This window comes from Nematolebias whitei, chromosome 23 (genome assembly GCF_014905685.2).
Source record: "Nematolebias whitei isolate Nwh7 chromosome 23, NemWhi1, whole genome shotgun sequence".
NCBI classification, from domain to species: Eukaryota; Metazoa; Chordata; class Actinopteri; order Cyprinodontiformes; family Rivulidae; genus Nematolebias; species Nematolebias whitei.
The window spans coordinates 14,322,011-14,349,269 of record NC_056520.1 but is presented as its reverse complement, the minus strand read 5'-3'; the positions used below and the strand labels follow the sequence as shown (position 1 = coordinate 14,349,269).

General features: G+C 39.7%; 1 protein-coding gene across 1 annotated transcript in view; it reads right to left on the bottom strand.

The window, feature by feature from the left end:
• LOC119428935 (SH3 domain-binding protein 4-A) overlaps positions 1–26,728 on the bottom strand; it is a 38,591-nt gene extending 11,863 nt beyond the window's left edge. The window contains exons 1-3 of the mRNA XM_037696641.1: positions 26,496–26,728; positions 8,154–8,317; positions 4,807–7,154 (exon numbers count right to left, since the gene is read on the bottom strand). Of these exons, the coding sequence (XP_037552569.1) occupies positions 4,807–7,154; positions 8,154–8,274 (2,469 nt within the window). The 5' untranslated portion in view covers positions 8,275–8,317; positions 26,496–26,728. The remainder of the gene's footprint in view (positions 1–4,806; positions 7,155–8,153; positions 8,318–26,495) is intronic.
• Positions 26,729–27,259: the final 531 nt, after the last annotated feature.

Below are 27,259 nucleotides of genomic sequence, written 5' to 3'. Positions count from 1 at the left end.
CTGACTGATTCCAAACAGAAGTGAATTGCAGTAATCAAGCCTAGATGTTATGAAGGCATGGATCACTGTCTCAAGGTTTTTTTTGGAGAGTATAGGCTTCAGCTTAGACAGCTGTCTCAGCTGAAAAAAACTGGATTTTACCATCATGTTTACGTGACTGTTGAGTTTTAAGGACGGGTCCATTATCACCCCCAGATTAGTGACCTTTTGTTTCTCTAGCGGGGCTAGAGAGAAAAGGTCAATGTCATGGTTCATGAGTGAGCCACTGGGATGGAACAGCATGACTTCAGACTTCTTCTCATGCTATCTCATGATAATGAAGGACTACCACCTAAATTTTGTTCACCTCAAATCAACAGTACCAACTTTACCCAAAAATGTAGCAAAGAGATATGAATATATTTGAGCCTGTATGTATATTTTTTACCTTATCCTCATTAGAGAAATTCCACAATAAATTCTGACTTGTTTTTTTCATATATATTTGAAGTTTTCTCTGTGTGAAGTTGTCCTCCTGAAGAAAGAATGATAAAAAAAAAATTAAAAGCCAAAGAATAGTAGCATTCATGTCCGTGATGAGAGGATAGAACCCACATCCCTCCAACAAATGGCACTTGAAAACCTTTGAACATTTAAACTGTGTTTTCCTTTGTGACCGACTTACATGCACAGAAAAATGTGGATTTAGTCCAGATGCAGTAGAAACAAGGTCATTCAGGAAGAAACAATGAATATTTTGTTTGCTAATTGAGGATTTTGAAACCAGAGCTTATCACAGTTTTACTGAGTAAACGTTACATAAAGTGGGATAGTTCCCCTTTCAGGAGTCGTTGGTAATTCAAGACTTCATGGCTGACTTGACCCTGTTTCTTGAGACAAAGCATTGCATAAGACTCATTGTTGAAGCAGGGGACTTCAAATGTGACCAGACATAAAATCCAGAGAGAAATTAGATTCGAAAAGTTTAGAGACAACTAACTGGGCGTCCTAATCTCCAAGAACATCAGTCATGTTTGTGGCTTTCAATAAAAAGTCACATAAAACAGTTATTTCCAACAGCTCAGGGACTCTTCGTTAAAAAAACAAAATAAAATCCGGACACAGAACATCAGATCATAGATGAAAACACTGATCTTCTGCATGTTGTACTACTTTGAACTACGTGGAGGTCAGCAGACGAACACCTCCATCGTCCTCGGTGATGAAAGCATTTCTGACTTCTGAAGAAAATCACAGCGAAGGACGTCCAAGGGTTTGATTTTCCAGTGAACGTTTGAAAACATGAACCACAGCGGTCGAGGATATAGACGGGCCCAGAGACAACAGCGCAGAAAGTGAAAGAGCTGTAGATTTAAAAGCCAGTCTCTTTGTCTTTGTTACAGGATGGACTCTCAGTCACACAGGAAGAGAAGCAGGTGCAGGTGAACTGCTCTGGTTAGGACTACAGTAGTGCCTCGCTACTTCGCGGTTTGACTTTTGCGGACTTGCTCTTTCCCGGTTTTTCAAAGATTTAACACGGAAAATACACAACATCATTGTCAACTTTAATATTACTCACGTGATTGTGACAGTACGGGATACTGTACAGTAAAAAGTTAACAAAATAATAAAATACTTTGGACAGGCGCCACCATTTTGTAGTTTTCTCTCAATAAGCCTACACTGTATCTCCGCTCATAAAGACTACATTTCCCAGAAGCCAACAGTGCCTCGTCCAGAAGCCCTGTTGCCTTCTGCTGAAATACGTAGAGGGAAAGTTTTGATCTGATCCGAAAAAGCTCGGTCTTTATTCATACAGTGACTTAGGTGCCGAACGGATGCAGAGAGCTACACGGAACCCACAGGGAACCGGACCAGAACCGGACCTCCAGACTCATCTGTGAATCTGAATGCCACCCTCTGGACCACGAGGCCCTTTCAACGGGGAGGCACCGGCCGGCGGTCTGGCATTCTCTCTGGAGCCCACTGGGATGTCCCCTATCCAGATTTGGACTCAATCGGACCATCATCTGGTCCCGTGCTGGCCATCCGAAGATCCAGCTCCCTCCAAAATGCATTTCCATACTAAAGGGCTGCACAGAGTCGACTAGAACAAGAGAAGAACTGGAGAGTGCTGCCCACCGGCCCACGAGGACTTAAAATAGGGAGGCGTCAGCCGGAGGTCCGGTGTTCTCTCCGGAGCCAACCGGGACTATGTTGAGTCAGAGAGCCAACCAGAACCGGCAGGGTAGGTCTGCCAAAATGGAACCGAGTCGGACCGGAACTGAGTTGCTGCTGTTCTGCTGAGCTAATGAGTAAAATTTAGTAGCTACATATACATATGTTGTTAAAATTACATAGGTTTAAGAGTTTAGATCATTGCAAGAGTGTGGGAAGGGTTTATAAAGCCTTAAAATATAAATACCGGTAAATAGTCAAATAAATATAGCGTTCCTACTTGGCGGTTTTTCACTTGTTGTCCAGAATGTAACCACCGTGATAATCGGAGGACTACTGTTTAAGGGGAATTCATCCTAATCTAACTCAGATTTAACAAAAGCTCAAACTGTGCCGAGCTGAGCATCCACACATCATCCACCCTGTCAGCGTTGAAGCAGCAGCTACTAAAGCACGTCTTGAATAATGTCATCCTGCGAGGAAACCGCCCGGGATCTCTCCGCTTCTTGCAGGGAGCCGGTGCTTTCGCAGAACAGAGATAAATGGAGGCCTGTGAGTGACATTCTGACGGAGCTGTTTTCATCTAAACTGCAGATGTTTAGCTTCATCTTTCTTGGTTTCTCTTCACAGCATTTCCCCCTGGTTCATTTAGCATGTGAGGGCTGTTTTCCATGTGAGCCACTTCAGGCTGTGAGGCAGCATGTTTACTTTTCATGTGACTGAGCATACGGACTTTAATCTATTTATACCCAGACTGTGACAAAACAAAGGCTGTTGCAGGGAAATCACGCTGTTTGAAAAAAAAAAAAAAAAAAGATAAATCAAAAAGCAAGACAGCGTTTGTTAGAAAATTTGATTAATTTGCCACCGCAATGATAAACTAATGATGCAGCAACCAGCTGAGAAATGGCTTCTGACTGACTGGGAGCTGAAATAAATTACACAGCCAAATGTTGGTCTATTTAGGCAGACCTTGCTGATTTTTTAATTGAAGATCAGAACATCAATAATATCCCTCCAAATTCAGAGGAAATGTGAAACACGAACAAATTAAGTAATCTGTTTTGTTTCCTGCTGCCAAAAAAAAAAGGAGGGTAAAAAGACCCCAGATAAAGGCAGTTTTCTGGAAAAGGTTATCATAGAAATGCACCTTAATTTCTCTTACCTGCAGCTACGCCACTCCGATAATGCTGAATGAGTTTAATAAACTTAAGACAAATAGGGCTCAGTTGCTGAACAAATAAGTGTTTTGTTAGACTAGAAAAGGTGCGAGGGTATACAGCCAGGCTAGATTTAAGAAAACTCCATATTTGGGCTTCAATCTGGTAGATCTGTGTCTGAGTTTAGGAAACTAACCCTAGCCAGAGTCAACACCATCATTCAAGGCTGGAATGTGGGCTATATTTGGGTCAAACATTCTTTTGGGATGTTTAAACTAGAAACAAATAGTTGAGATTAACAAAAGGCTGAAACAAATAGGGTTTCAGACAAGTCAGTGGTATCAGAATGAAACTAAGTTTAAACTTAAACAACATTAGAAGGCATTAAGGACTAATAAAATAACTAGGAAACCCCCCCATTTTAATTATTTGTACATAAAGTCATCTTTAAGCAATTTATGAGTGATCTCTTTAAAACTGACAACATTTTTCATAACCAAACCCAACAAAGTTCATGCTCAATCATCCAGGTACCAAATTCAATAATGCTCAGTCAGGTCATCTGGACAGTCTATTTTTTTTTTCGAGAGACGTTTCACCCTCTATCCAGAGGGCTTCATCAGTCTGAGGAGCTCCAAGTAAACAGTTTCCCCACCAAACAGTAAACTCCTTAAGTGGTCCAACCAGTTTGCTAGAGATTAGATGGTTTCTGGGGGCTGTCCCGTCCCCCGTCGACTCCTCCCAGGCAGGCAGCCACAGCCAAAGTGATTCAAGAAAAACAACAGCAAAAAAAAAAAAAAAAAAAAGAAACTGTCCAGATGACCTGACTGAGCATTATTGGACCAAACCCAACATTTAGACCCCTCAGTTTTCCCTACCATTATACAAGCGGGGCGCACCGCCTCGTCAACAGAACCAAGCGCCCTGTCTACCAAAGCCCCCCTCCTCCCCTGTCGACAACTGTCGGTACTGATATAGCGCAGGGAGCAATATAAATGCTAGAAAAAAATGCTAGTGATGTACTGGTCCGCTACACCCACCCCCCCTCGACAATTACTGGCAGCAACATAGCGCTAAGCTACAACACAGACGTGACTCCGTCTCCACCGGTCGACAAAAAATAAATAAAATATGACGAGCGCCCCTCCAAGGGAGCTGATTTGGAGAAACACTGCACCTCATATGTTTATAATACCAGATTAAAAGTGCAATGGGACAAACTGAGCCCCTAAAAATTAAGCATGCAGACTATAGCAAGTTTAGACCACAAAAGAACAATTTTTAGTTCATTAAATAAATATACAATGTTGTATATTATATATTGTATGTTGTATATTTGTATGTTGTTTGGTTTATCGAAACAACTGGTGCAATTAGAAATATTTTTGGTCATTTTATTACAATATACTGAAGTCTATTTATACCTTGAGCTGCCTTTCAATAAGCATAAAACAACCAATTTGACACTGAAATTTTAACGTTGTCTTACCAACATGAGTTCCCGTTGAAAGGACTTTCTCTCCTTGTTTTCCAGATTGGTACACTCTTCCTTCAACTTCTCCAGAACTGACGCCACTTTCTCTGGTTCGTTGTCCAGTTCAGTCCGACAAAAGTAATCCAGCGGCAGATTCCCATATCCGAGGGCATCTGCAAACGCCCTCCAGCTGCTTACGTTCTCCATTAAAACTGTCCTAACGGTTGCGTAGATGTATGTAAGAAACTTGCAGGGCTTCAGGATCTGCTCCAGCAGTGCCGTGGTGGTTAGATCTGGGCCACACCAGTAAATGGGTTTGACCTTACCAAGAACCAAAACATTCTTGGCATGAACGAGCCCCATCTTTCCCTGATAGTATCCAATGTACCACTCTTTTGTTCGCAGCTGACCCCGGAGTTTGATTTTCTCCTCACTAAGCAAAGCAACAATGTCCCCCTTTTTATATTCCAACAAATAGTTATTCTTGTGCTGCCTTATAACAGTTTTAAGTAGTTTGCCGAATTTCACGTTGGTAATGCAACAATCCTTGAACTTTGGATATTTTGAGGTAACAGCCAGCGGCGACAGTACGATCTTATCAACTTCTTTCTTTTTTAAAAACCTCCTCTGGCCTGTAATCCTTGCTCCGGTTTTTGGTGGCAACTGTGGGGTTTGGACGCAGAACTGGGTGAGGATACAATCGAGAGAATCTTTGACCTGGACCCTGAGAGTGAAGTCTGAGATGCTGCTGGGATCATGTGACGTGATCATAAAAAGGAGTCTGCTCACTTTCCCCAGTTTTATCTGAAATCCCCGAATTATTCCAGCACCATCACTCGCTCTCACCTGGTAGTTGGACATGTTGGAATACAATCCGATTTGTAGGTCCTGAGGGAATGTCAACACAAACTGGTGCTTCCCCCAAAGCTGAAGGGCCACTGGGGGAGTTGAGGTTGCGTGTCGTATCACTTCGTTCACCAACAAGGTTTTTGGTGCGCAGTCATGCCCAAACATGGCTACAACTGTCTTGAATGAAGGGTGTATATGTTTAGGTCCGTACAGACCCAGAGTAACTTTTCTCTGCATATGGTCCCAAACATTTGTGTTGTGGTTGATGTACTGCAACTGAACCACAACAGCAACATACATGCAAGGTTCTAGACTGTCCAACTGAACCTGGACCGTATCCTTGTAAATGTAAGCATTGGGTATGGGGGTGTAAGGTCCTTCCTTGCAATCACCTCGAACGCAAAGCACCTCTGCAACGTGACAACTCTCCTTCTTCACAGATACTGATACGTTTATCTCCAGCGTTATGAATGACTTTGTCTCCATGTTACTGAGCTTGATCTCCACCACAGGGCTTACCGTGGAGCAGTGCTTATTGTTGAGCTCTAAAGGGGGGTCCAGTAAGGCTTTCATAGAAATCTGCTGGTAGTCTCCATGGCTTACGTGGCCTTCGGGAATGTGTACGCTGATGTGAGTGTCTGGAAGCTGAACAACCCCTCCATTACTGTCCAACCTGCACACTATATTGGTCTCCACTGGTTGAGTCTGGCCCCATCCAGGACTCTGACCCAAAGAGTCCAGGTCATGGCAAGATCGAGCTAGTTTTCTGTGGTTCAGCCAAGCAGTCCTGAAGTCCTCTCTGCTCTGAAACTGCTCTGGTAAAGGAGCAGCAAGGCCTGTAAAGAATCCAGATGACGATACCGTCGGACTGGATTGTGCCTGTAAGATGGATAGTTCCGACAAGCTGTGAGACCGTTTACTCTTAAAAAATGGATTATCTCTCTTTAAGTTGGGCGTACTCTCCTGGTTTGTGCAGGTGGAGATTATATTATTAATATGGCAGCTGCTGAACCCATTCCTCATGTTTGTACCATTGTTAGAACAAGTTGATTGTGACTCCAAAGAATCAAAAAGGATGAGATCTGCTGAGTTCCTCACACTTAGAGCTTTGGATTTGTGATCTAACGGGCAGTCGAAGGGGTTCACAGAAAAATAAGAGTTGTTAGAAATTGTAGAAGGCTTCTGAGTCACTTCCATCCACTCCCCAAGAACTTCAAACTCCCTTGATCCATCCTCATAACCTTCCCCAATGCTATCAATCATCCCACTGTCGCTTAGCGAAGAGTTCTTGAAGTTGATCGGTTGGACGTATGCGGCTGGGATGTATCCCATTTCGGTGTTATTGTGGGCGTACCACCACTCTCCACCCGACGTGTCCAGCACGTAGAGGCGATCTCCTTTGGAGAACTTCAGCGTGGTAAAGCTGCTCGGGCAGTAATCCTTTATAGCAACCACTTCCTGTGCAGCTCCAAAAGGGTCTTGAGTCTCAAGCTTTAAGGCACTGGGAGTAGGCACTGAAAAAGAAGGAGGGAACAGGTATGTTTGATCTGATTGCAAAGTCCTTTGTTTTTGATTTAGTATTGAATTCTTCTACTTGTAGGCCTGTCACGATAACAAATTTTGCTGGGCAATTAATTGTCTCAGAAATTATTGCGATAAATGATAATATTGTTTGAAATTTGACAATAATGAGTAATTATTGTAAAATTTAAGAAGAAATGTTAGTTAATTTGTTTTGAATGCAGTACCTTTTTTTCCAAATTCCAGATGGCAGTATAAGACTGTTTGAAGTGAAGGATGGATGGATAGTGAGGGAGCAAGAAGCATGTATCTTTAAGAAAAATGGGAGGGAGGCCTCTTGTTGTGACAAAAAGGAAGGAGAGACATCTTCCTTTTTTCGGTTCTCAAACTGGCGGACGCTTGGTGTGGTTTGAGCTCTTTAACATAGCACTTTTCACACAAAGCTTTTAATAAAACTCAGTAAACAAATTCTCAGCTTCTTTTTGCAGAGGAAAAACAACTTTTTTAGACTAAGGCACAGGTTACAACCGTGAATTTTGGAGGTGTCTTCAGTAGAAAGAGAGAGACACAAACAAACGATAAAGCCGATAAATGAAAATGAGGTTGATAATTTTAATTTATCATACGATTAAATAATTTATTGTTTATTGCGACAGGCCTACTCGTGTGATTTCATAACGTGTCATTTCTATAGGTGTTAAAATAGGGGTTACACATATCATTTTACTGTGGAATCAAATAGTAGCTTTTTAAAAACTTGACAAAAACATCAGTGCAACAAAGCTTGAATAAAGTGAAAACATTTGAAAAACTAATGACTATTTGCACAATTTGATATCGGAAAAATGAACAGGGCAGCAAGAAAACAGCAAATATTCCAAAGTTCATAAACATCAAGTCGTTCCTCATCTCTGAAATTCTCAATATTTTTACAGAGCAGCGTTTAGTCCGAGATATGACACGGTGTGGTATGACTGCAGTAAAACACTGACCTTTAACCTCACTGAGACTGGGTCCATCCACTCCGTCACTGAGGTCGATGAGCGTCCCCTCGGACTTACAGCGAGGGAGGACATAGTTGTTGTTCACTCGAATGATTCGATGGGCAGCCATAGCTGCTACTTGTCAAAACAATGGCTCATTGGCGGCTTTTAATCTGAACAGGAGATCAAAACAAAAGAGGATATCAGGATGTGAGCCAACCATAAGCACACAAGCGCATTCAAGCAAATCTAAAACAACTTGCAGACTCATTGCTAATTTTCTAGATCAGTAACGTGGCAAAAGGTCAAAGCTGCAACACCAGAAAATAAGGTTAGGGAAGAAATTAGTTTTTCTGAATCAATGGGAAGTGCAAGAGTGCTGAAGTGAGGGGAAAAGCACTAATCGAAAAGCAATAAAGACAACGCTAGAGGAGAGTTATACTCTGGGGAAGAGAATATAGAGACAAATGCAAAAAATAAAGATACAAAAAGAAACTTTATATAAGATATCCAAATACTAGACAACTAAAGAGGTTTTCCATAACACATTTATTGAACTTCTACAGTTTACCCACCAATTAAAAGGTGGACAAAAGACTTTGAGCTCATTCTTTACAAGTACTACGTGTTCTTTCTCCTAATTATCCCATGAAAAACCATTTTTGGGTTCTGTTAATTAACATCTGGATAGCTCTGTGTGTTGAAATGCTCCATATCCACGAGGTTTTGTATTCTGAATGTAAAAGAGTAACAATATGTCACATATTTTATTGACATTTTATTTGGAGACACAACAAAGTGTGACTCTCATCACTGGAGGTGATGATGACTTATAGCTTTCCTGACCTGCCTCTAGTTTTTTGTGAAGGCAGTACACCACCAGATCCTAGGGGATGACAAAAATTTTATGCTAAATGCTACATTTGGCCAGCACAACAACTTGGCAGTTAGCACTGTTGCCTCACAGCACGAGTATTCAAAGTGCGGTCCGAGGGCCATTTGCGGCGCTTGGAGTGATTTTGTGCGGCCCACAACTGCAGTTTAAGAATGCCATCATTTTGGCCAGCAGGCTTAGGAGGTCGATGCAGTCTTTCTGCAAATTAGTTGGTAATCCTTTTTTATAAAATGTTTAGGTTTAACAGCAAAACGGATTAAAAACAATTTTCTCAATGTTAGCAATATTAAGCTAAATAAACAACAAAGTCCATGCTCAATAATCCAGGTATACAATCCAACATTTTTCAGTCAGATCATCTGGACAGTTTATTTTTTTTTGTGCTGAAACGTTTCGCCTTCAGTCCGGAAGGCTTCATCAGTCAAGGAAACACACAACAAAACTGATTCTTCCCCCAACAACTTACTCCAAAGTGGAACAAACCAGTTCTGCTTGTGATAAGATGGTCTCTTTGGTACACCCCCTCCTCCATTGCCGGCCCTGTTCCTTGTTGACAGTCTTGTCAAACTGGTTGAAAACAAAGTCTGAAAAATGTTGGATTGTATACCTGGATTATTGAGCATGGACTTTGTTGTTTTCAACCAGTTTGACAAGACTGTCAACAAGGAAGAGGGCCGGCAATGGAGGAGGGGGCGTACCAAAGAGACCATCTTATCACAAGCAGAACTGGTTTGTTCCACTTTGGAGTAAGCTGTTGGAGGAAGAATCAGTTTTGTTGTGTGTTTCCTTGACTGATGGAGCCTTCCGGACTGAAGGCGAAACGTTTCAGCACAAAAAAAATAAACTGTCCATATGACCTGACTGAAAAATATTGGATTAAGCTAAATACAAAACTTTGGCTATGATCTTTTTATTTTCACTTCATGATACAAAACACCAAAAACCTTTACTGATTTCTACCAGAAAGGAGACTTTTGGATAATGATTCATAAAACTTGACTAAATATTGCAGTTGATCAAATAATCAAGAGGGGAATTGGACATTTTTAAACAAATATAGCATGGTGTCATCTACATACGAGTTGATCAACTTTATCAAACCTTCTATGAATCTGTTGGAGTGACTGACAGCCGGACGATTTTTCAGAACTTCGATCAGCCTTTAGGACCGTCCATGGTCCAAAAGACTGATCAACCTCCTTTTAAAAGGACCAGAGCTGGGCGATATCTCAATATTTTAAAAATATTAAGATATAATTTTTTTCGATATAAAATGAGACTATATCGATATATATGATATAGTGTTTATCTTGAAAATCTGCCTGCTGTCTTCTTTCTCCCACACGGCCCCCTCCGTGAATAAAAAACACACAGCCCCTCAGCCATGCGCTCCCCCCACTTCCTACTTCTCCAGGAGGTGGGCGGGAGATGTTTAGCACAACAAGTAAACACGGGAGATATATGAAGAGCAGCTGAGCTGCTGAGCAAAACGAAAAACAATAATTGTTATTTGGAGATGGTTTGGATTTAAATTGTCAGCTGAGCAGCAGAAATATGTTTTCTGTAGACAATGCCGAAAACAAGTCCCAACAAAAGGTCGGAACTATGAATCTTTTCACCATTTAAAACAGCGCTACAAGTGGAATATGAAGTGTGTGTGAAACTGCAGCTGCAGCTCCGACTGTGTTTTCATCCTCCTTCCCTGAAACAAACCACGTTATAAAACTCATTTAGCTATGCTGTGCCTTATGAGAGGAACAGTGAGGTGTTGTAACATTAATAAAGCTGTGGCTTTTCATATCGCTAAAGACACGCTCCTTAGTAGCTAACAAGATGGCTAACGCTTTAGCCATTTTGTTCCACAGCTGAGACTGGGACCGTGTCTTTAGCGATATGATAAGTTGCTGCTTTATTTATGTTGTAGCACCACCTCTCACTGTTCCTGTCATAAAGCACAGCACAGCTAAATGAGTTTTATACAGTGGGTTGTTTCAGGGAAGGAGGATAAAAACACAGTTGGAGCTGCAGCTGCAGTTCACACACGCTTATTAACATTGTGAATTATTATTTAATATATGTAGATAAAGGTCTAAAATATAAACTATTTAATATATGTAAAGAGTTTATTTTTTTAGACATTTATTTTGTACAGTTACAGCTCTTTACTAAATGTGGCTGTGTGACAATTGGGACAAAGCTTTGTCTCAGAAATGTACTTTTGTTAGCACAAGCACAACTTGTACTTATATATGTAAATACATGTCTAAAAAACAAACTTGTAAATAGTTAAATTTTTTTAGACATTTATTTTGTACAGTTACAGCTGTTGTTAATAAATGTGCCTGTAGGATAAAGCTTTGACTAAGAAATATATATTTGTTATTACTTTATGGAAAGAAAAATATATGGAGATATATGGAGATATATATTGTATATCGCAATTTATCTTTAAAAAAATCGAGATATTCATTTTGGTCCATATCACCCAGCCCTAAAAAGTACATTATACTTTTGTTGCAGAGAACAGACTAACATGAACTTTCCAAACACAAAAAAACAACAAACACAGACACAAAACAATTCAAATAAATCAAATCCTTTTTAATATAAAAAATAAGCTTGGTGTTTATGAGGCTTTTAATGTGTTGGATCTACAACAATTTAAAATTCTTTCTCCGCCAAAATTAGTAAACTGGTTGAGAGTTAAGCCCCCAGTACACTCCTGCGTACGTCCATACGCAGAGGTACGCATGTACGTACGCGGAGGTACGAGCGTACCCCCCAGGGCATGTCCGTGCAAAGCTCAAATTTTTACGACCGCATACGTGTACGCGGTGTCGTATAATAAACCGCCCAGCGGTGGACTGTTTTGTATGCGACACCAATATATTAAATTCCCCTTCTTCATCCCTGATCTGGCCTTTTCTTTTGTTTTGTTTTTCCAAAGAGGCAGTGATCTCTTCCTCCTCCGTTGATGCCATGACTGAAATGGTGAGAAATCAAGGAATTTGTCACGAGCGAATTAAACTCAGGTCCAGCGTGGCTGCGGGAGGGTCTGGAGATTTCCTGGTGGGCTGGTCCGATGTTTGGGCTGTAGAGCCAGCGCTCCCTGTTTTTTGTTTTTGATCTTTTTATTAACAACATATAAACACAGAACACCGCTGCGGCTGAGGCTGCCAGCGCTTGACTTGTTTCTTTTTTCCGACCTGTCAATCAATCCAGTAGGCGTGTCAGCAAATGACCAATCAGCGACCTCAATTTGTCCCGAAGGTAAACGCCCCTTGTCTGTGAAGCTGCTCTGCAACTGCTCAGGGTGGACGCTCGAGTACGAAGTCTGAACCCTCTGCCTACAGTACACGTGTACGTACGCGTGAGTATACTTGGGGCTTTAGAGTTCACATTTCTGTGGCCCATGAGTCATTTCATCTTGATAGTTTTGGTCCACACAAGAAAACCTTTGAACATCCCTGTCTTACAGCAAGAAGGACCTGCATTCAAGCCCTGGTTTGGACCCGGGTTTTTTTATGTGGAGTTTGCATCTTCTCCTTATATTTGAAAGGGTTTTCTCCCACAGTCCAAAAACATGCATGTTTCGGCTGCCTTCATGCCCAGACCTCCCTTATAAAGGAGATCTAGGATTTCACCTGGATTTGGTTGGTTGAACAATAAAATAAATAAATAAAGATGAATGTGGCAGAATATGCTGCTCTTGAGAATTACTGTGGACTCTTTTAGCACAGGCAGTAATTTACATAAAAATAGGCTAATTTTGGTCTAAATGCACGCATAATATACCTCATTTCAATGTGGACAAACTGTGCCCAGAGTTTCTGTTTAGTTGAACGCCAAGTCTGACACACAAGTGTCCTTTTGCGAGGGTTTTGTGAATTAGATGGCTGAGCAAAATTCGAAATTGTGTTTAGAAAAGACAATCTGTTGGTGAATCAGAAACTAAGATGTTAAAACTTCCACTTTGGGCAGCATTTAAAATAATATTTGCTGTTTGCAAGTGTATAAGAGCTGCCAACACTGGGGAAAACAGCTAAATACTCATGGTAAAAACAATGTTTTCTCAACCCATGTTACCATGATTTCAACTGAACCGAGTTTAAAAATGCAACCTTTAACACAGTGGCTTTGATCCAGTAATGGCAACAGCTACAAGCTAACAGACTTGCCAACACAGCCAAATCTCTCTCTGTTTTAACTTTTTCAAGAGAAACTGAGTGTGATGAATTGTCCACTGATGTTTAATATTGTGCTGTAATGCAAAAAAAGCAACTTTGACTCTGTAAGTCTTTACATGGCTCCAGAAATACTGTTTATTATAATTGATCACCTGTCTATCATTAAAAATTTATTTTATTTGAGCAGTTGTTGCATCTATGGTGGGGAAAAAAGGTAAAGCTTCATCCAAAAGTCAGGTTCTGCGACAATAAAACTGGAAAAAAGCACTAAAAACACAAGGCTTTTAAAACTGCTGTGGTACTTAGTTGCTCAGATAAAGATCAAAACGTAGGCCTGTCACGATAACAAATTTTTGCTGGGCGATTAATTGTCTCAGAAATTATTGCGATAAACGATAATATTGTTTGAAATTTGACAATATTTAGTCATTATTGTCAAACGTAAGAAGAAATGTTGGATAATTTTTGTGTATAGTACATTCTTTTGACCATTAGATGGCAGCATAAGACTGAACTGAAAAATGGATAGTGAGGGAGTGAGCAGCGTGTCACTTTAAGAAAAATGGAAGGGAGGCCCCTTTTTCATTCATTCATTCTACCTTTATTTAAACAGATAAATCACATTGAGCTTCAAATACTCATTTACAAGTGAGACTTGTTTGGACAGACAATAAAGTGGTTAACTGGACACATGTAGGAGTTGGAGGCGAAAAAAAAATTCCTATCGGACATTTTTTTTCCTGCCTGAGGAAAAAACCCTCTAATAATAAAAAAAAAAAACACCTCACACAAACAAGCACATATTTACGTAGACAATCTGCAGACGAGAGCAGTCAGCAATATTCATAGATGCTCTCAAGGTCACTGTAAGAGTTCTGCTAAGGATGGAATAATCAATCAATGTCCTCCGGTGAGATCCATAAACATTCTCGAGGGATGTCGAGGAATGGCCGAGAATAATGTCTATGAGAATCCAAGAGTCCTGAAATGATGACACAAGTTTATTCAGTTGGTATCATCTGGTTATCAGTTGGAAATTCCTCAGGGAGGGGGTGTTGAGCATCAGATCACATGTACTCCAGACAAATTCAAATAAGATCACCTTCAAGGCCAGCCAAGGGAGCCAAATTCAGATAAACACACAGTTGTTTTGGGAACAGGCAGAACTTAATGACATCTACCTTGAGTCTGTGTTGGTCCACTCAGTTCCGAAATGTCCAAATTACATGGCCACACTGTTGGAACATGACTGAGTAAAATCCCCAAGATCTGATCCATTCAGCCCAAAGCATTTGAGTACGGGTACTCGAGACACAAACCAAGCCATCATAAAGGCAAGCAGCGTGAAGGTCCCAATTTGCTGCAGACGACTTTCTTGATTGTTGATAAAACCAGCAACCAGCCAAATCCAAAAAGCAGGAACCAGTTATCGTAAATTCAATTAAATATACGTCCTTAAAATCCACAGATGGCAGCAGAGATAGACACATCATCAAGTCTTCCAGTCAATGAGACATCCAGCTGCGTGCGTGCCAACAGGGCAAATTGACTCGCCTAAAGCCTGTCTTCTCTTTGAAGAAATGTTGTAAATTGAGTTGAGGGACCAACTGATCAAAACAAGTCCATAATTATAGTTCGGAAGAAATGCAAGAGAGGCTCACAAGCAGTTTCACAGACAGACAAAGCAGCAAAGCAAAGCTGAGAGCGAGGGAGAAGCATCCGATCTCGGCAAGAGCAAGTGGTGAAGTGACATGGGCTGTTTCTCGGTTCTCAAAATGGTGGACGCTCGGTGTGGTTTGAGCTCTTTAGCATAGCATTGGTCACGCAAAGCTTTTAATAAAAAAATCAGTAAACAACTTCTCAGCTTCTTTTTGCAGAGAAAAACAACTTTTTCGATGAAGGCACGGGTTTCAACCGTGAATTTTGGAGCTTTGTAGTGAACCTGATCTGAACCTGATCTGACCCTGATGACCTCAAATCTATCAGATGGACAGAGACTGTTATTTCATTGATCTGAATACAGTCCGAGTCATCTGGTGACTTTCTTTCTTGAATTAATCAAGCAGAAAAGACAATTCTCTATAATCATTACTACTTTACAAATGTTTGATAATCAAATTGTGTTAGTTTCACTCAATGCTTACAGGTTGAAAAGAACTACTCATTTTTATTTTACATAAACAGTAAGTAATGATTTTTATTCCTCATTCAAAGAAGAAATCAGGTTAATATGCATTTCTTGATTTTCTGTCTGAAATGAGCCAAGTTTGTAAGTATGTTAAAGGTCGGTTTTCGGTCAACTAAAATGTTTACCGAGAAAAATGTCATGTTTAAACTTTTTCAGAAGATAATAAGTGTGAGACTCCACGAAGTCTGAAGTCCTACAATAATCTTTCTGTTGTCACTAAAACAATCCTTGACTTATGATAACATCTTACATCACAAACCACACCTCTATTTCTGGTCCATCGACCAATCAAAAAGCTCTCAAATGACCCGGAAGTCGACCCATTTAAAATGTGGCAACTTCCCAGTTTATGCAGGAGTTGAAGGAGTTGCAAGAAGCTGAGACGCTGAGTTGCTGGAGTTTGTTGGTTGCTGTGTTGCTGTACTCAGAAATGAGTTCAACTAGAGAGCGCACAGAGTGATGGAGTTAGAGCTCTTGGATGCAGACGCGTTCAGGATGATCCAGAGACGTTTTGGGATTATAATTTCTGTTTGAACACCACGTACGACTCTCTGAGGGTTTGGCAGTTCTCACGGAGACGCTGAAAGAGTCAGAAAGGAACCTACTCCGACGCTGATTCCATCGTCAACCAGGTAGAGGGTTCTATTTTCGACTAAGTGTACCGGAGGCCAGCTGATATCTGATGGAGCGTGCACGTTCTGGTCATAACAGATTAATTCCCTCACATATCTCTCTGTAAGATAAATCTCCATTTCATCTTAAACTCTGCTTTCTCTTAAAATCAGTACAGATATTTTAGAAATATCTGAAGCAAAGTCCTCAATCACCGCCGCGTGATTGAAGCTCATTATTTGTGAAACTTGTCTGTTATTATTTTCATATTTTGCCAAATTAATGTAAATGTTTGATGTTAAACTTTGATTCTGAAAATAAATGACCGCATTCATTTGATGGGTCAAAGATAATAACGTCTCTCGTTCGCATTTCTGTTAAAATTCAATGCACGACATTACACAGTCAGAAAGATGAGGAACTCGTGAAAAAGTATGCATATATATCTCGTATATGTACTACTACAGCTTCGACAAGACTTTTTTTTCCCCAGAGGCCGGCCTGTTAGCTTAGCTCGTAGCTTAGCTTCTCAGCTTAGTTGCTTTTAACGATCCAGCAATGCGATTCTGGATGCTTAAAACAGATTTTAAAGAGAAAAGAGAAAGGGAGGGGTCAGCGAAGAGCACCAGAGTTGAGCCTTTTGTCATCCAGTGTCTTCAGTAGAAAGAGAGAGACATGAAGAAACGATAAAGCGGATAAATGAATATGAGGTAGATAATTTTCACTTATGCAATTAATTGGTTTATTGCGACAGGCCTATCTAAACATCTTTTGTTCAGGCATTCTTTGTTTTTGTTTTTTGCTTTATCTTCATCTTAAGTTAAGTTAAAGACAAATGAATCTCAGACTCACTTTTAGTGAACAAGTCAACTACTTGACATGCAAAAACAGGAACAAACTCTCAGGGATTGTCAGGAAGTGCAGCAAAAACTGCTGGCATAGCCCTACAGAACCTCATCGACCTATAAGGCAAGGTCAGTGAACAAGACCAGGCTGATTCTGGCAGATCTTGATCACCCACTCCATGGTGAGTTCCGGTTGCTTCCATCTGGACACAGGTATCTGCTGCCCAGATGTAGAACGAACAGACTGACAAACTCGTTCATCCCTGTAGCGATCAGTCATCTCAACGAACAGTGATGATTCTATGTGCTGTTATTTTAATGTCTCAATGTCTTGTCTAGGCCTGTCGCGATAAACAATAAATCAATTAATTGCACGATAATTTTCATTTATCGGCTTTATCGTTTCTTCTTATCTCTCTCTTTCCATTGAAGACACTGGATGACAAAAGGCTCAACTCCAGTGCTCTTCACTGACCCCTCCCTTTCTCATTTCCTTATGATAAGGGGGAGTGAACTATCGCGTCAGGTAGCCAGCCAAAGAGCATCGTCTTGTACGTCTGCAGCATTAGAGCCCCGTGATGAGTTAGCAAGCTAAAAAAATGCTATTTGATTTTGGGGGAAAAAAATCCAAATGGAATTGGTTTTAAAGTTGAATGCAACAGCAGCAGAGTGGGAGCACTTCAGATTCAAATTAAAAGACCGAGGCAAACAGCCGAACCTTTGCAAGCCGGTATGTTGCATTTGTCATAAAACGGTAGCGACTAAGAGCAGCAACACAACCAACTTGCACCTGCGCCTAAAGCACAAGCACTCGAAGTTAGTTTGCACCTTTTGTTTTCAAAACTGGCAGTTTTGCCCATCTTATATAAAACTAATGATTATTATTTTTTGAAGGGCAATTTAGTTTACAGACTTCATAATCTGTACTGTTTTGGTTGAATGTAGTTTTTATTTCCATTTTGTTTTTTTCGTTGTATTTGGTTTTTATTCAAGTGCATTTTTTGTTAACAGAGACTGAGAGTCCATTGTATTTTTGTTTTGGGTTGTTTTGTTTATTTTCCAGGTCTAGTGTTTTAAGTGTTCTTTAGAAATGACAGTTTATTGATATTTGAGAGGATGTACTTACGTTATTATGTCAATATCATTACATTAGTTTAAAACAGTCTCCAAATGATATTATCGTTTATCGCAATAATTTCTGAGACAATTAATCGCCCAGCAAAATTTGCTATCGTGACAGGCTTAGTTTTGTCTAGTATGGATGTTTGTGTGCCTACTGATGGTGAAACAAATTACCCCTTGGGGATAATAAAGATTCTTGAACTTGAACTGAGCTGTATTTGTTAGGCCTGTCGCAATAAACAATAAATCAATTAATCACATGATAAATGAAATTTATCAACTTCATTTTCACTTATCGGCTTTATCGTTTCTTTGTGTCTCTCTCCTTCTAGTGGACACTGGATGACAAAAAGCTCAACTCCGGTGCTCTTCGCTCATTTCTCTTTAAAATATATTCTAACCATCTAAAATCTCGTTTTTGGATCGTTAAAAGCAGCTAAGCTGAGAAGCTAAGCTACGAGCTAAGCTAACAAGCAGAACTTGGGGGAAAAAAAACTCTGTCTTGTCGAAAAACCAAAATTTACAGTTGAAACCCGTGCTTTTATGTAAAAAGTTCTTGTCTGCAAAAATAATCTGAGAACTTGTTTACTGATGTTTTTATTAAAAGCTTTGTGTGAAAAATGCTATGATAAAGAGCTCGAAGCACATCGAGTGTCCACCATTTTGAGAACTGAAAAAAGGGAAGAAGAGACAGCCCATGTCACGTCAAGGGGCCTCCTTCCCATTTTTCTTAACGAGACACGCTGCTCGCTCTCTCACTATCCATCCTTCGGTTCAAACAGTCTTATACTGCCATCCCGTGGTCAAAAAAAGTATTACACACAAAACAAATTAACCAACATTTCTTCATAAATTTAACAATAATTCCTAATTATTGTCAAATTTCAAACAATATTATCGTTTATCACAATAATTTCTGATACAATTAATCGCCCAGCAAAATTTGTTATCGTGACAGGCCTAGTATTTGTATTTACACATAAAAACAGTCAGCAGAGGGAGTTGAATCCCATTAGACGTGGCAAGAAATCATTTTGGAGCAAAACTTCTCAAGTGCCTTTTAATTATTCCTGCAGGGGGGACATTTGCATTTTTGCACATTAATAATTTCATTTGAATTTGACTGAAGCAACACAGACTGCAGGAGCTGCCAGGAAAAAAGTCCTTCACTGATTATCGTCATTAGAGACACAATATGAGGAGCGACAAAGCTTTTTTTTTTTTTTTTTTCACACGCAGGTGTTTGTTTTCTAAAATTTATTCTTCACAGCTTCTTATTAAATTCAATTCAGCACAGAGCAATTTAGTAATTATTGTTCAGCTTTGGAGGGTGAAACATTTTTTTTTCTTTAAGCAGCAAAAATTTTACAAAAATATAAAACCTATTGGTGGGATTTCAGTATCTCACTTTAATAAAAAAAAAATTCTTTGGAGACAGCTGAATCACATAACAAAACCAACAAAGTTCAGTCAGGTCATCTGGACGGTTTCTTTCTTTTGCTGACGTTTCGTCCTTCATCCAAAGGACTTCTTCAGTCCGAGGAGCCACAAACAAACTGAAATCCCACAAATAGCACACTCAGATAGTGGGAAAAAAACAGTTTTCTGGTGATAAGATGGCTTCAGAGTTGACGGGGGAGAGGGTGGGCCCCAGAAGCCATCTTATCACCAGAAAACTGTTTTTTCCCACTTTGAGTGTGTGGTATTTGTGGGATTTCAGTTTGTTTGTGGCTCCATGGACTGAAGAAGTCCTTTGGATGAAGGAAGAAACATCTCAGCAAAATAAATAAATCGTTGGATTTGCCTGGATTATTGAGCATTAACTTTGGTGCATATAACAAAACCTTTTTTTTTTTTTTACATTATTTTACATAGGATGTTATACTCATAATTGCACTGACTGCACAAATTAAAGTTCTGTTGTTTTTACATGTTTGACCGAGCCTGTGAAGCTACTGGTGTGTTTAAGTGTGATGTACTGGTGCAGAGTTTTCAATAAATTTGTAATTCAGTACATTTACACATGCAAGTAAAAAACAAATAAGTTAATTCAGCACTGGTTTTCTGTATCGGATCGGTATCGACCGATACTAAACATGGGATGTCGCTATCTGTATCAGAAGTGGGAAAAAAAGTGGATCCATGCATCCCTACTAAAAATCCAACAATGTCCAGTCAGGTCATCTGGATGGTTTCTTTTTTGTTGAGACATTTTGCCCTTGATCTAAAGGACTTCTTCAGTCCAAGGAGCCACAAGTAAACTGGAGACCCACAAGCACCACACGCCCATAGTGGAAAAAAAACAGTTTGCTGATGATAAGATGGTCTCTGGGACCCGCCCTCTCCCCCGTCAACTCCTCTGAGGAAGCCAAGCCAAAATGGTTCAAAAACACCAAAGACCATGCTCAATAATCCAGGTACAAATCCAACAAATCCCAGTCAGATTATCTGGATGGTTTCTTTTATTTTTTCCGCTGAGACTATTCTTGGCTCCTCGGACTGAATAGGTCCTTTGGATGAAGGACGAAACGTCTCAGCTTCCAAAAAAGAAACTGTCCCGATGACCTGACTGAACAATGTTTTATCTTTTTTTTTTTACACTTTTGTTTAATCTGTGTTGACCTGTTTCATGCTTTCGCTGCCATCCTTGTCTTGCCTGCACATAAATTCGAGCAAACTAGGAAGCATGTGGGTTGAACTGGACCACGTTTGACAGAATTTCATTGGAACTTGCTTTTTTCCCTCTGCATAGTGGAGTGGCGTATAAATAAACTCGTTTGAATCGTGAACAGTGAGAATCAGGTGAAAGGAAGGTGTAGTGGAATTGTTTGCTCAGAGATGTAGGGCAAGCCGGGGGAGAGAAGACGTAGAGGAAGGAGACACGTCCTTGTCCTGCGTCCATCGATAAAACGCCGACATCTCACCAGAAAATGAGCGGCGATGAGTAACAAACTAACTCCAAGTGATCAGGGATAAATACAGGACGAGATGAGGAACTTATTGAAGGAACCGTGGGACGTTCAGCCTCCTGAAATCTTGTGACGAAAAGGAAAAAAAAAAAACAGGATTTACAGTAAAAAAAAAAAAAAGATGCAGGAAGGGTTTTTCTGCACAAACAGCAAAGCAGACCCATTCCAATTTCGTTTAAAGTATTATCAGCAGCGGCATTTGCATTACAGAGGGAGAAGAAATTAAAAAAAGCAGCCTTCAGCAGCTCTGCATCAAACTGCAGGGAGGCTCTTAAAACGTGCAAACAGGGATTGGACTCACATCCGAGTGAGAGTGTTATTAACTCGCTCCAGTCAGGCTGAAAGATCTGAGGAGCTGCAAGCCCAAAGTTTAATTAACCGACAACCGTCTGGCTCTAATCCCTGAGTGATTATTATTATTATTATTACAATAACTGTTTCCAGCAGTCGTACGCTAATGGAAACTTTATCCTGCTTCCATCGTAGCTGTTTGAAAACAGCAGACACAAGACGAAGGATTCCTTAGATAGATAACTTTTACTATGTGACGTTTTATAATGTACATGAACGTTTTATGTAGTGCCCTTAGATTTTAGTTGTGCATTTGGGCTGTAGAAATAAACTGAGCTAAACGGCACAACTCTACTAACTTTACTACTAAGTTGAGGGTGCACGTAGACGCATAATTATTTATTTAAAGTGTAATAAAGCAGCTTCCTCCCACATAATCAGATAAGAAACAATGAAAACACTTTGATCATATCGGCCTTCTTTAATTAAGATGGGCTGTCGGTGTTGGAGATTTTTTAATGACATTCTGAACGTTCCGACTTTATTGTCGTTTCCATCCCATGTGGTACATGAGGTGGAAGAAAACTGTGTACACAGGGTCCAACAATAGCAAAAATATAGTATCAAGTATAAAAAGAAACTGTAAATAAGGATCTAAGATATATGCTAAATGCTAATAATGCAAAACAATACAGCATAACAGCAGCAGCCTAAACACTGAGTCTGAGCAGATAAGTATAACTGAATACAACAGCAGGAAATAATCAGCAGCAGCTTGAGATCAGCAGCATGGATAATCAGCAGCATCGCTAAAGTCACATATCACCAATTAAAGTGGTATTACAGTGGTTATCCTGGTTAGGGATTCATGAGTCTAACAGGGTAGAAGCTGTTCCTCAGTCTAGTGGTTCTACACTTAATGCTCTGCAACCTCCTTCCTGAGGGGAGCAGGGCAAAACGTGTGTGTGCTGGGTGAGTGGGGTACTTCATGATGCAGGTGGCCCTCTTCCTGCATCTGGAGGTGTAGATACCATACCATTTTATTTATAGAGCACTTAAAACGGCTACAAGGCCAACCAAAGTGCTGTAGAGACAGAACAACAGACAACACACGAAGCGATATACAAAATGAAGTAAATCAAAAATATAAACATAAAATAGATGCAGATAATAAATATGACGACAAACCAGTGTGGAGCGTACAGGTTCAAAACACAGATCATCTGGTGTTGAAAGCTACTGAATAGTAGTGAGTTTTTAAATGGGATTTGAAAATCGAGAGGGAGGGGGGCCTGTCTGACAAGCAGAGGTAACTCGTTCCAAATCTTGGTCCTGCTACAGGACAGATGTTTGTGATGGTGGGGATGTTGACTCCAACAGACTTCTGTGCAGCCTTCACCACTCTCTGCAAAGCGTTTCTTTCTGCAGCTGTGCAGCCTCCATGCCACACGTTGATGCTGGAGCGCAGGATGCTCTCCACTGCACACCTGAAGGAGGTGAGGACTGAGCTTCCCAGACCAGCTCGCCTCAGCCACCTGAGGAAGTAGAGTCTCTGATGAGCTTTCTTGATCAGGCGTTGTTGCCCCAGCTGAGGTTGTCGTTCAGGTGCACACCCAAGTACTTGTAGCTGGAGACCACTTCCACTGCAGATCCTCCTATGTTCAGGCTGAGGTAGGTGTGTTTGCTCCGTCTGAAATCCACGACCATTTCCTTTGTCTTCTTCACATTGATGTGAAGGTTATCCTTCCTGCACCAGCTCTCCAGGTGTTCCACCTTCCGCCTGTAGCCGAACTCGTCGTTGTTTGTGATGCATCCCACCACCGCTGTATCATCTGCAAACTTTACAGCGTGACAGCCTTGATGGGTAGCTGCACAGTGATATGTGAGCAAAGTGAACAAGAGGGGGCTCAACACACAGCCCTGAGGGAAGCTAGTGCTGAGGGTTTTGGTGGAGGAGGAGAAGTTGTGGATCCTCACTGACTGTGGTCTGTTTGTTAAGAAGTTTAGGACCCAGTTGCAAATGGAGGGGCTTAGTCATAGTGTGAGTTTGTCCATCAGTGTTTGGGGGATCATGGTGTTGAAGGCAGATGTGAAGTCCACAAAGAGCATAGGAGTCCTTCTGCTCCAGGTGGGTGAGAGCAGTGTGGACCACAGAGGAGATGACATCTTCTGTTGATCGATTTTTGTGGTATGCATACTGGTGTGGGTCCTCGTTGATGTCGATGGTAGCTTTGTCAGTGTGACAAATCCCATTCTTTTCAAATCTGATCCAGGTCTTTTTTATATGTGGTACTAAATCAAATAAATATCTGATGTCCTGAATGATTGAGAATCTATAGCAGAACATATAGTACATAATATAGAACATATAATACCAACATTGGTATCGGATAGTATCAATATTCGCATGATAGTTTGGATACTTGAGTTTGTTTATACCTTTAGTAACTTGCTCCTGTTCCAAAAATGCAATGCTGCGCTGGAGGAGGCAGCAAAAGGGAATATCAAATGTAAACACCGAACGTTCAAATATTTTAAATACGACTGTTTTCAGACTCCAGCGTGAAATGGGCACACAGAAGGCGTGACGTCACTCACAGCATGCTGTGTTTAAGGAAGTAAATTTGGATTCACTCAACCTTTATTTATACACGTTAGTCTCATTGAGCCTCGAGAACTCATTTACAAGAGAGATCTGTCTTAAAAAAAAGAACACATGAGATACACACAACAATAGACAATCATGTAAAAAGCATATAAAATTAAAGGAAAGTAAAAGAAATTATATAAAAATGAAACAAAACAAAAACAGCTACAATATAAAGCGATGTAAAATACTAAAAGCAGGAACATGTCTACAATGATCTTTGCAGTGAACTTGTCAATTGTTTAAATTTCCTTGAGAGGTCAAAATCAACAACTTCAGATCTTTTTGCAACGTGTTCCAGGAAACAGGAGCAGAATACGAGACTTGGCCTTTTTGCCAAGTTCGGTTCACACTGACGGGACACTGCAGGTAATCATGTCTTGAGAGAGCACGCTGTCGTTGCACTGACCAAGTGACATGTAGGAGGAGATGTATGAAGGCAACAGACCAGGAAGTGATTTAAAGATGAAAATGTACCAGCGAGAGAGTCTGCAAGCATTCATGTAAATAATGTCACCGTAGTCAATGGAGGGAAGGAATGTAGCAGTTACAAGGTGTTTCCTAGCATTCAGAGTTAGACAAGATCTATTTCTGAAAAAGAAACCCAGTTTAGCTTTCAGTTTCTTTACCTTGTTTTCGACGTGGGGCTTAAAAGAGAGATGTGCATCGACCAAGATACTCAAGTATTTGTAAGAATTAACCAACTCAATAGGGACACCATTCGAAGATAAATTAGAAGGAAGGACTGCTGGGACTGACTTCCTGTTTGAAAACAACATCCTTTTGGTTTTATCAACATGTAGCACTAGTTTGAGATGGAAGAATGATCTGACCTACATACCTATGTAGATTGTGAAGAGGGTGGGTCCTAAGACTGAGCCTTGTAGTACACCATTGTTAACAGATAGCTGGAAGAAGTGCCATTATGTTGAACACGTTGCCTCCGATCTGAGAGATATTAGAGAACCAACCGTGCTACACATGTTAGCATGCGCTAACCAGATGCTACACATGTTAGCATGTGTGTATCGATTCTGAAGTTGTTGTGCAATCACAGACAATTAAATTATTATTTTACACGACCTTTAACAACAATTTCCTTACACAAGTTTGTGTAAAGGAAAAAATAAAATTTGACAATGTTTGTGTCTACAGTTATTATTTTTTTCTTTTTAATGTGAGGATTATTAATGTTTTCTATGTAAAAATTGAAAGTTTTCTGCAGATTTTCTTTAACTAAATTTGTATTTATTTATTTTTTTTGCTTTGCAAACTAGTCAGAGTGTAAGCTCTGTTGCATCTTTTAAACTAACCAGGCTTTTATGAATAATTGAATCGTTTGTTTCCAGGCTATAAATACATAAATGATCTTTTTTACTACAAAAAAAATAAAAAATTCAAAACCAGGAATGTGAATGAAGCAATGAGGTGTCATATTTTAAAAGCAAAAAATACAGATTCAGAAAAGCCCAAAGCTTTGATCCTTCAAGTTATTATTATGATTTTTTTTTTAAATAACAAAATCTCAATTATCTAATTTATAAAATCGGACACATTTATACTTGATTTCAACAAAATGCAGATGCAAAACTAGAAATTTTATGTTGGTTACACCATCGTTTATAACATTTTCGAGCGTCTCATAGCTTTCCTCTAGGTTGCTGTCACATGAAAGCCAATTTAGGAACAGCATGCTTCACGTCTGTAACGTTTAAATGCTGCTAATCATTTTCAAAGACGTATTTAATGTAAGAAAAAAAGTCATTTTTTTGTAGAACATTAATTTTCTGCTGTTAATCACAGGTATGAGAAATGCCAAGCAGAAATGAGAAATATAAGGTGGAGAATAAAGAACGGAAAGAGAGACGATAAAAGAAATTTATTGTTAAAAATAACAAAAAAACATGAACCAAAGACGAAAAACTTAAGGATTGCAGCTGGAGTCGGTTTCGAAAGCAAATCCTCGAGTCAGAAAAATGAGAGGAATGAGGTTTAGAGAGCATGAACATGAGGAAGACAGAAATGAAAAGGAAGATGCACAATCTCCTCTTAAAGCTTATGGCTGAGACAGAGAGGATTTTCAGCTTAGCAGATGAGCTTATTGACTCAGCTAAAGAGGTGCTGGACAAATGTGTGCAATTACAAACACGATGAAATGAGCAATTTCTCATTTTCATTCAGTATTCCTCCATTTTTGGCCTGTTTTTCATTGACTTTAAACATCAGTGTATGGACATTTAAAAAACAGGGAACATACAAAAAGGGGTTTCAAATTACACATATAATGAATATCCTTAAAAAAAATAAAACAATGATTTACATATAACTTATGCTACACCATAACAAAACCAAAAAAACTATTGTTAGAAACACAAAAAGAAGTTGTGTTTTTACAGTGTAAGTACAAACTCGCTGGAAAGCAGCATTAAAAAACACCTATTTTCACCCAAATAGTCTAATATTTAAATTTTCAAGTAAAGCCGTATGCTTCCCCCAAAAAAGTTTTGTTCAATTAATTACTAAACTGAAGAGGAATGCTGTTGGTAAGAAAGAAAGAAGAAGAAAAGTGTAAAATTAGTCACAAAATGAACTGACCTCTGACTGGCTGGAAGCACGAGCCCTCAGCAAACGTAACGAGAGCTCGTGGAGAAGCGTGCGATTCTTCTTCGTGTGTTTTCTCGTCTTTTTCTCGTCATTGGTCTTAATTTTTTGAACAAAATCGCCCAAACAAGCATCAATAAGGAGAAACGAACGTTTGTTTACAGTCCAGGGAGGTTTTATCGGTAAAAACAGTGCACTCGCTCCGGTGTAGGTACTCCTGCTCTGAGATAACTGAGGACTTCGCTGCGCGAGCCCCTCCGTTAGACTGGGGGCCGTGACGTCATACAAGGCGGGGCCACAAACCAAGTACATAGCACGCGCGCTGATTTTTAATTTTTTAAAATTTTGTTATTAATTCATTTTATCCTTAAATGTTTGAGACAATAATTCTAATTTGAATCTCTTTTGGCTTTAAAATTGCCCTTTTAAAATGATTATACACGCAGGGAAACGACTGAAAGTCAGAGACACAACAGAAGACTTTAATCTATACAATCATACAAAAAATATCAATACATTGAATCAGAATATATATATTTTATGCGTGAAAAAATATACATAAAAATTATATATATATATATATATATACGTGTATATGTGTATACTTATATATATATATATATATTTATATATATGTATATATACATTTAAATAAACATATGTTTATACATATTTATATATAAACATACAAAGTATATATGTTTTTCTATATATATACATATATGTATAAACATGTTATATATATGTGTGTTTATATA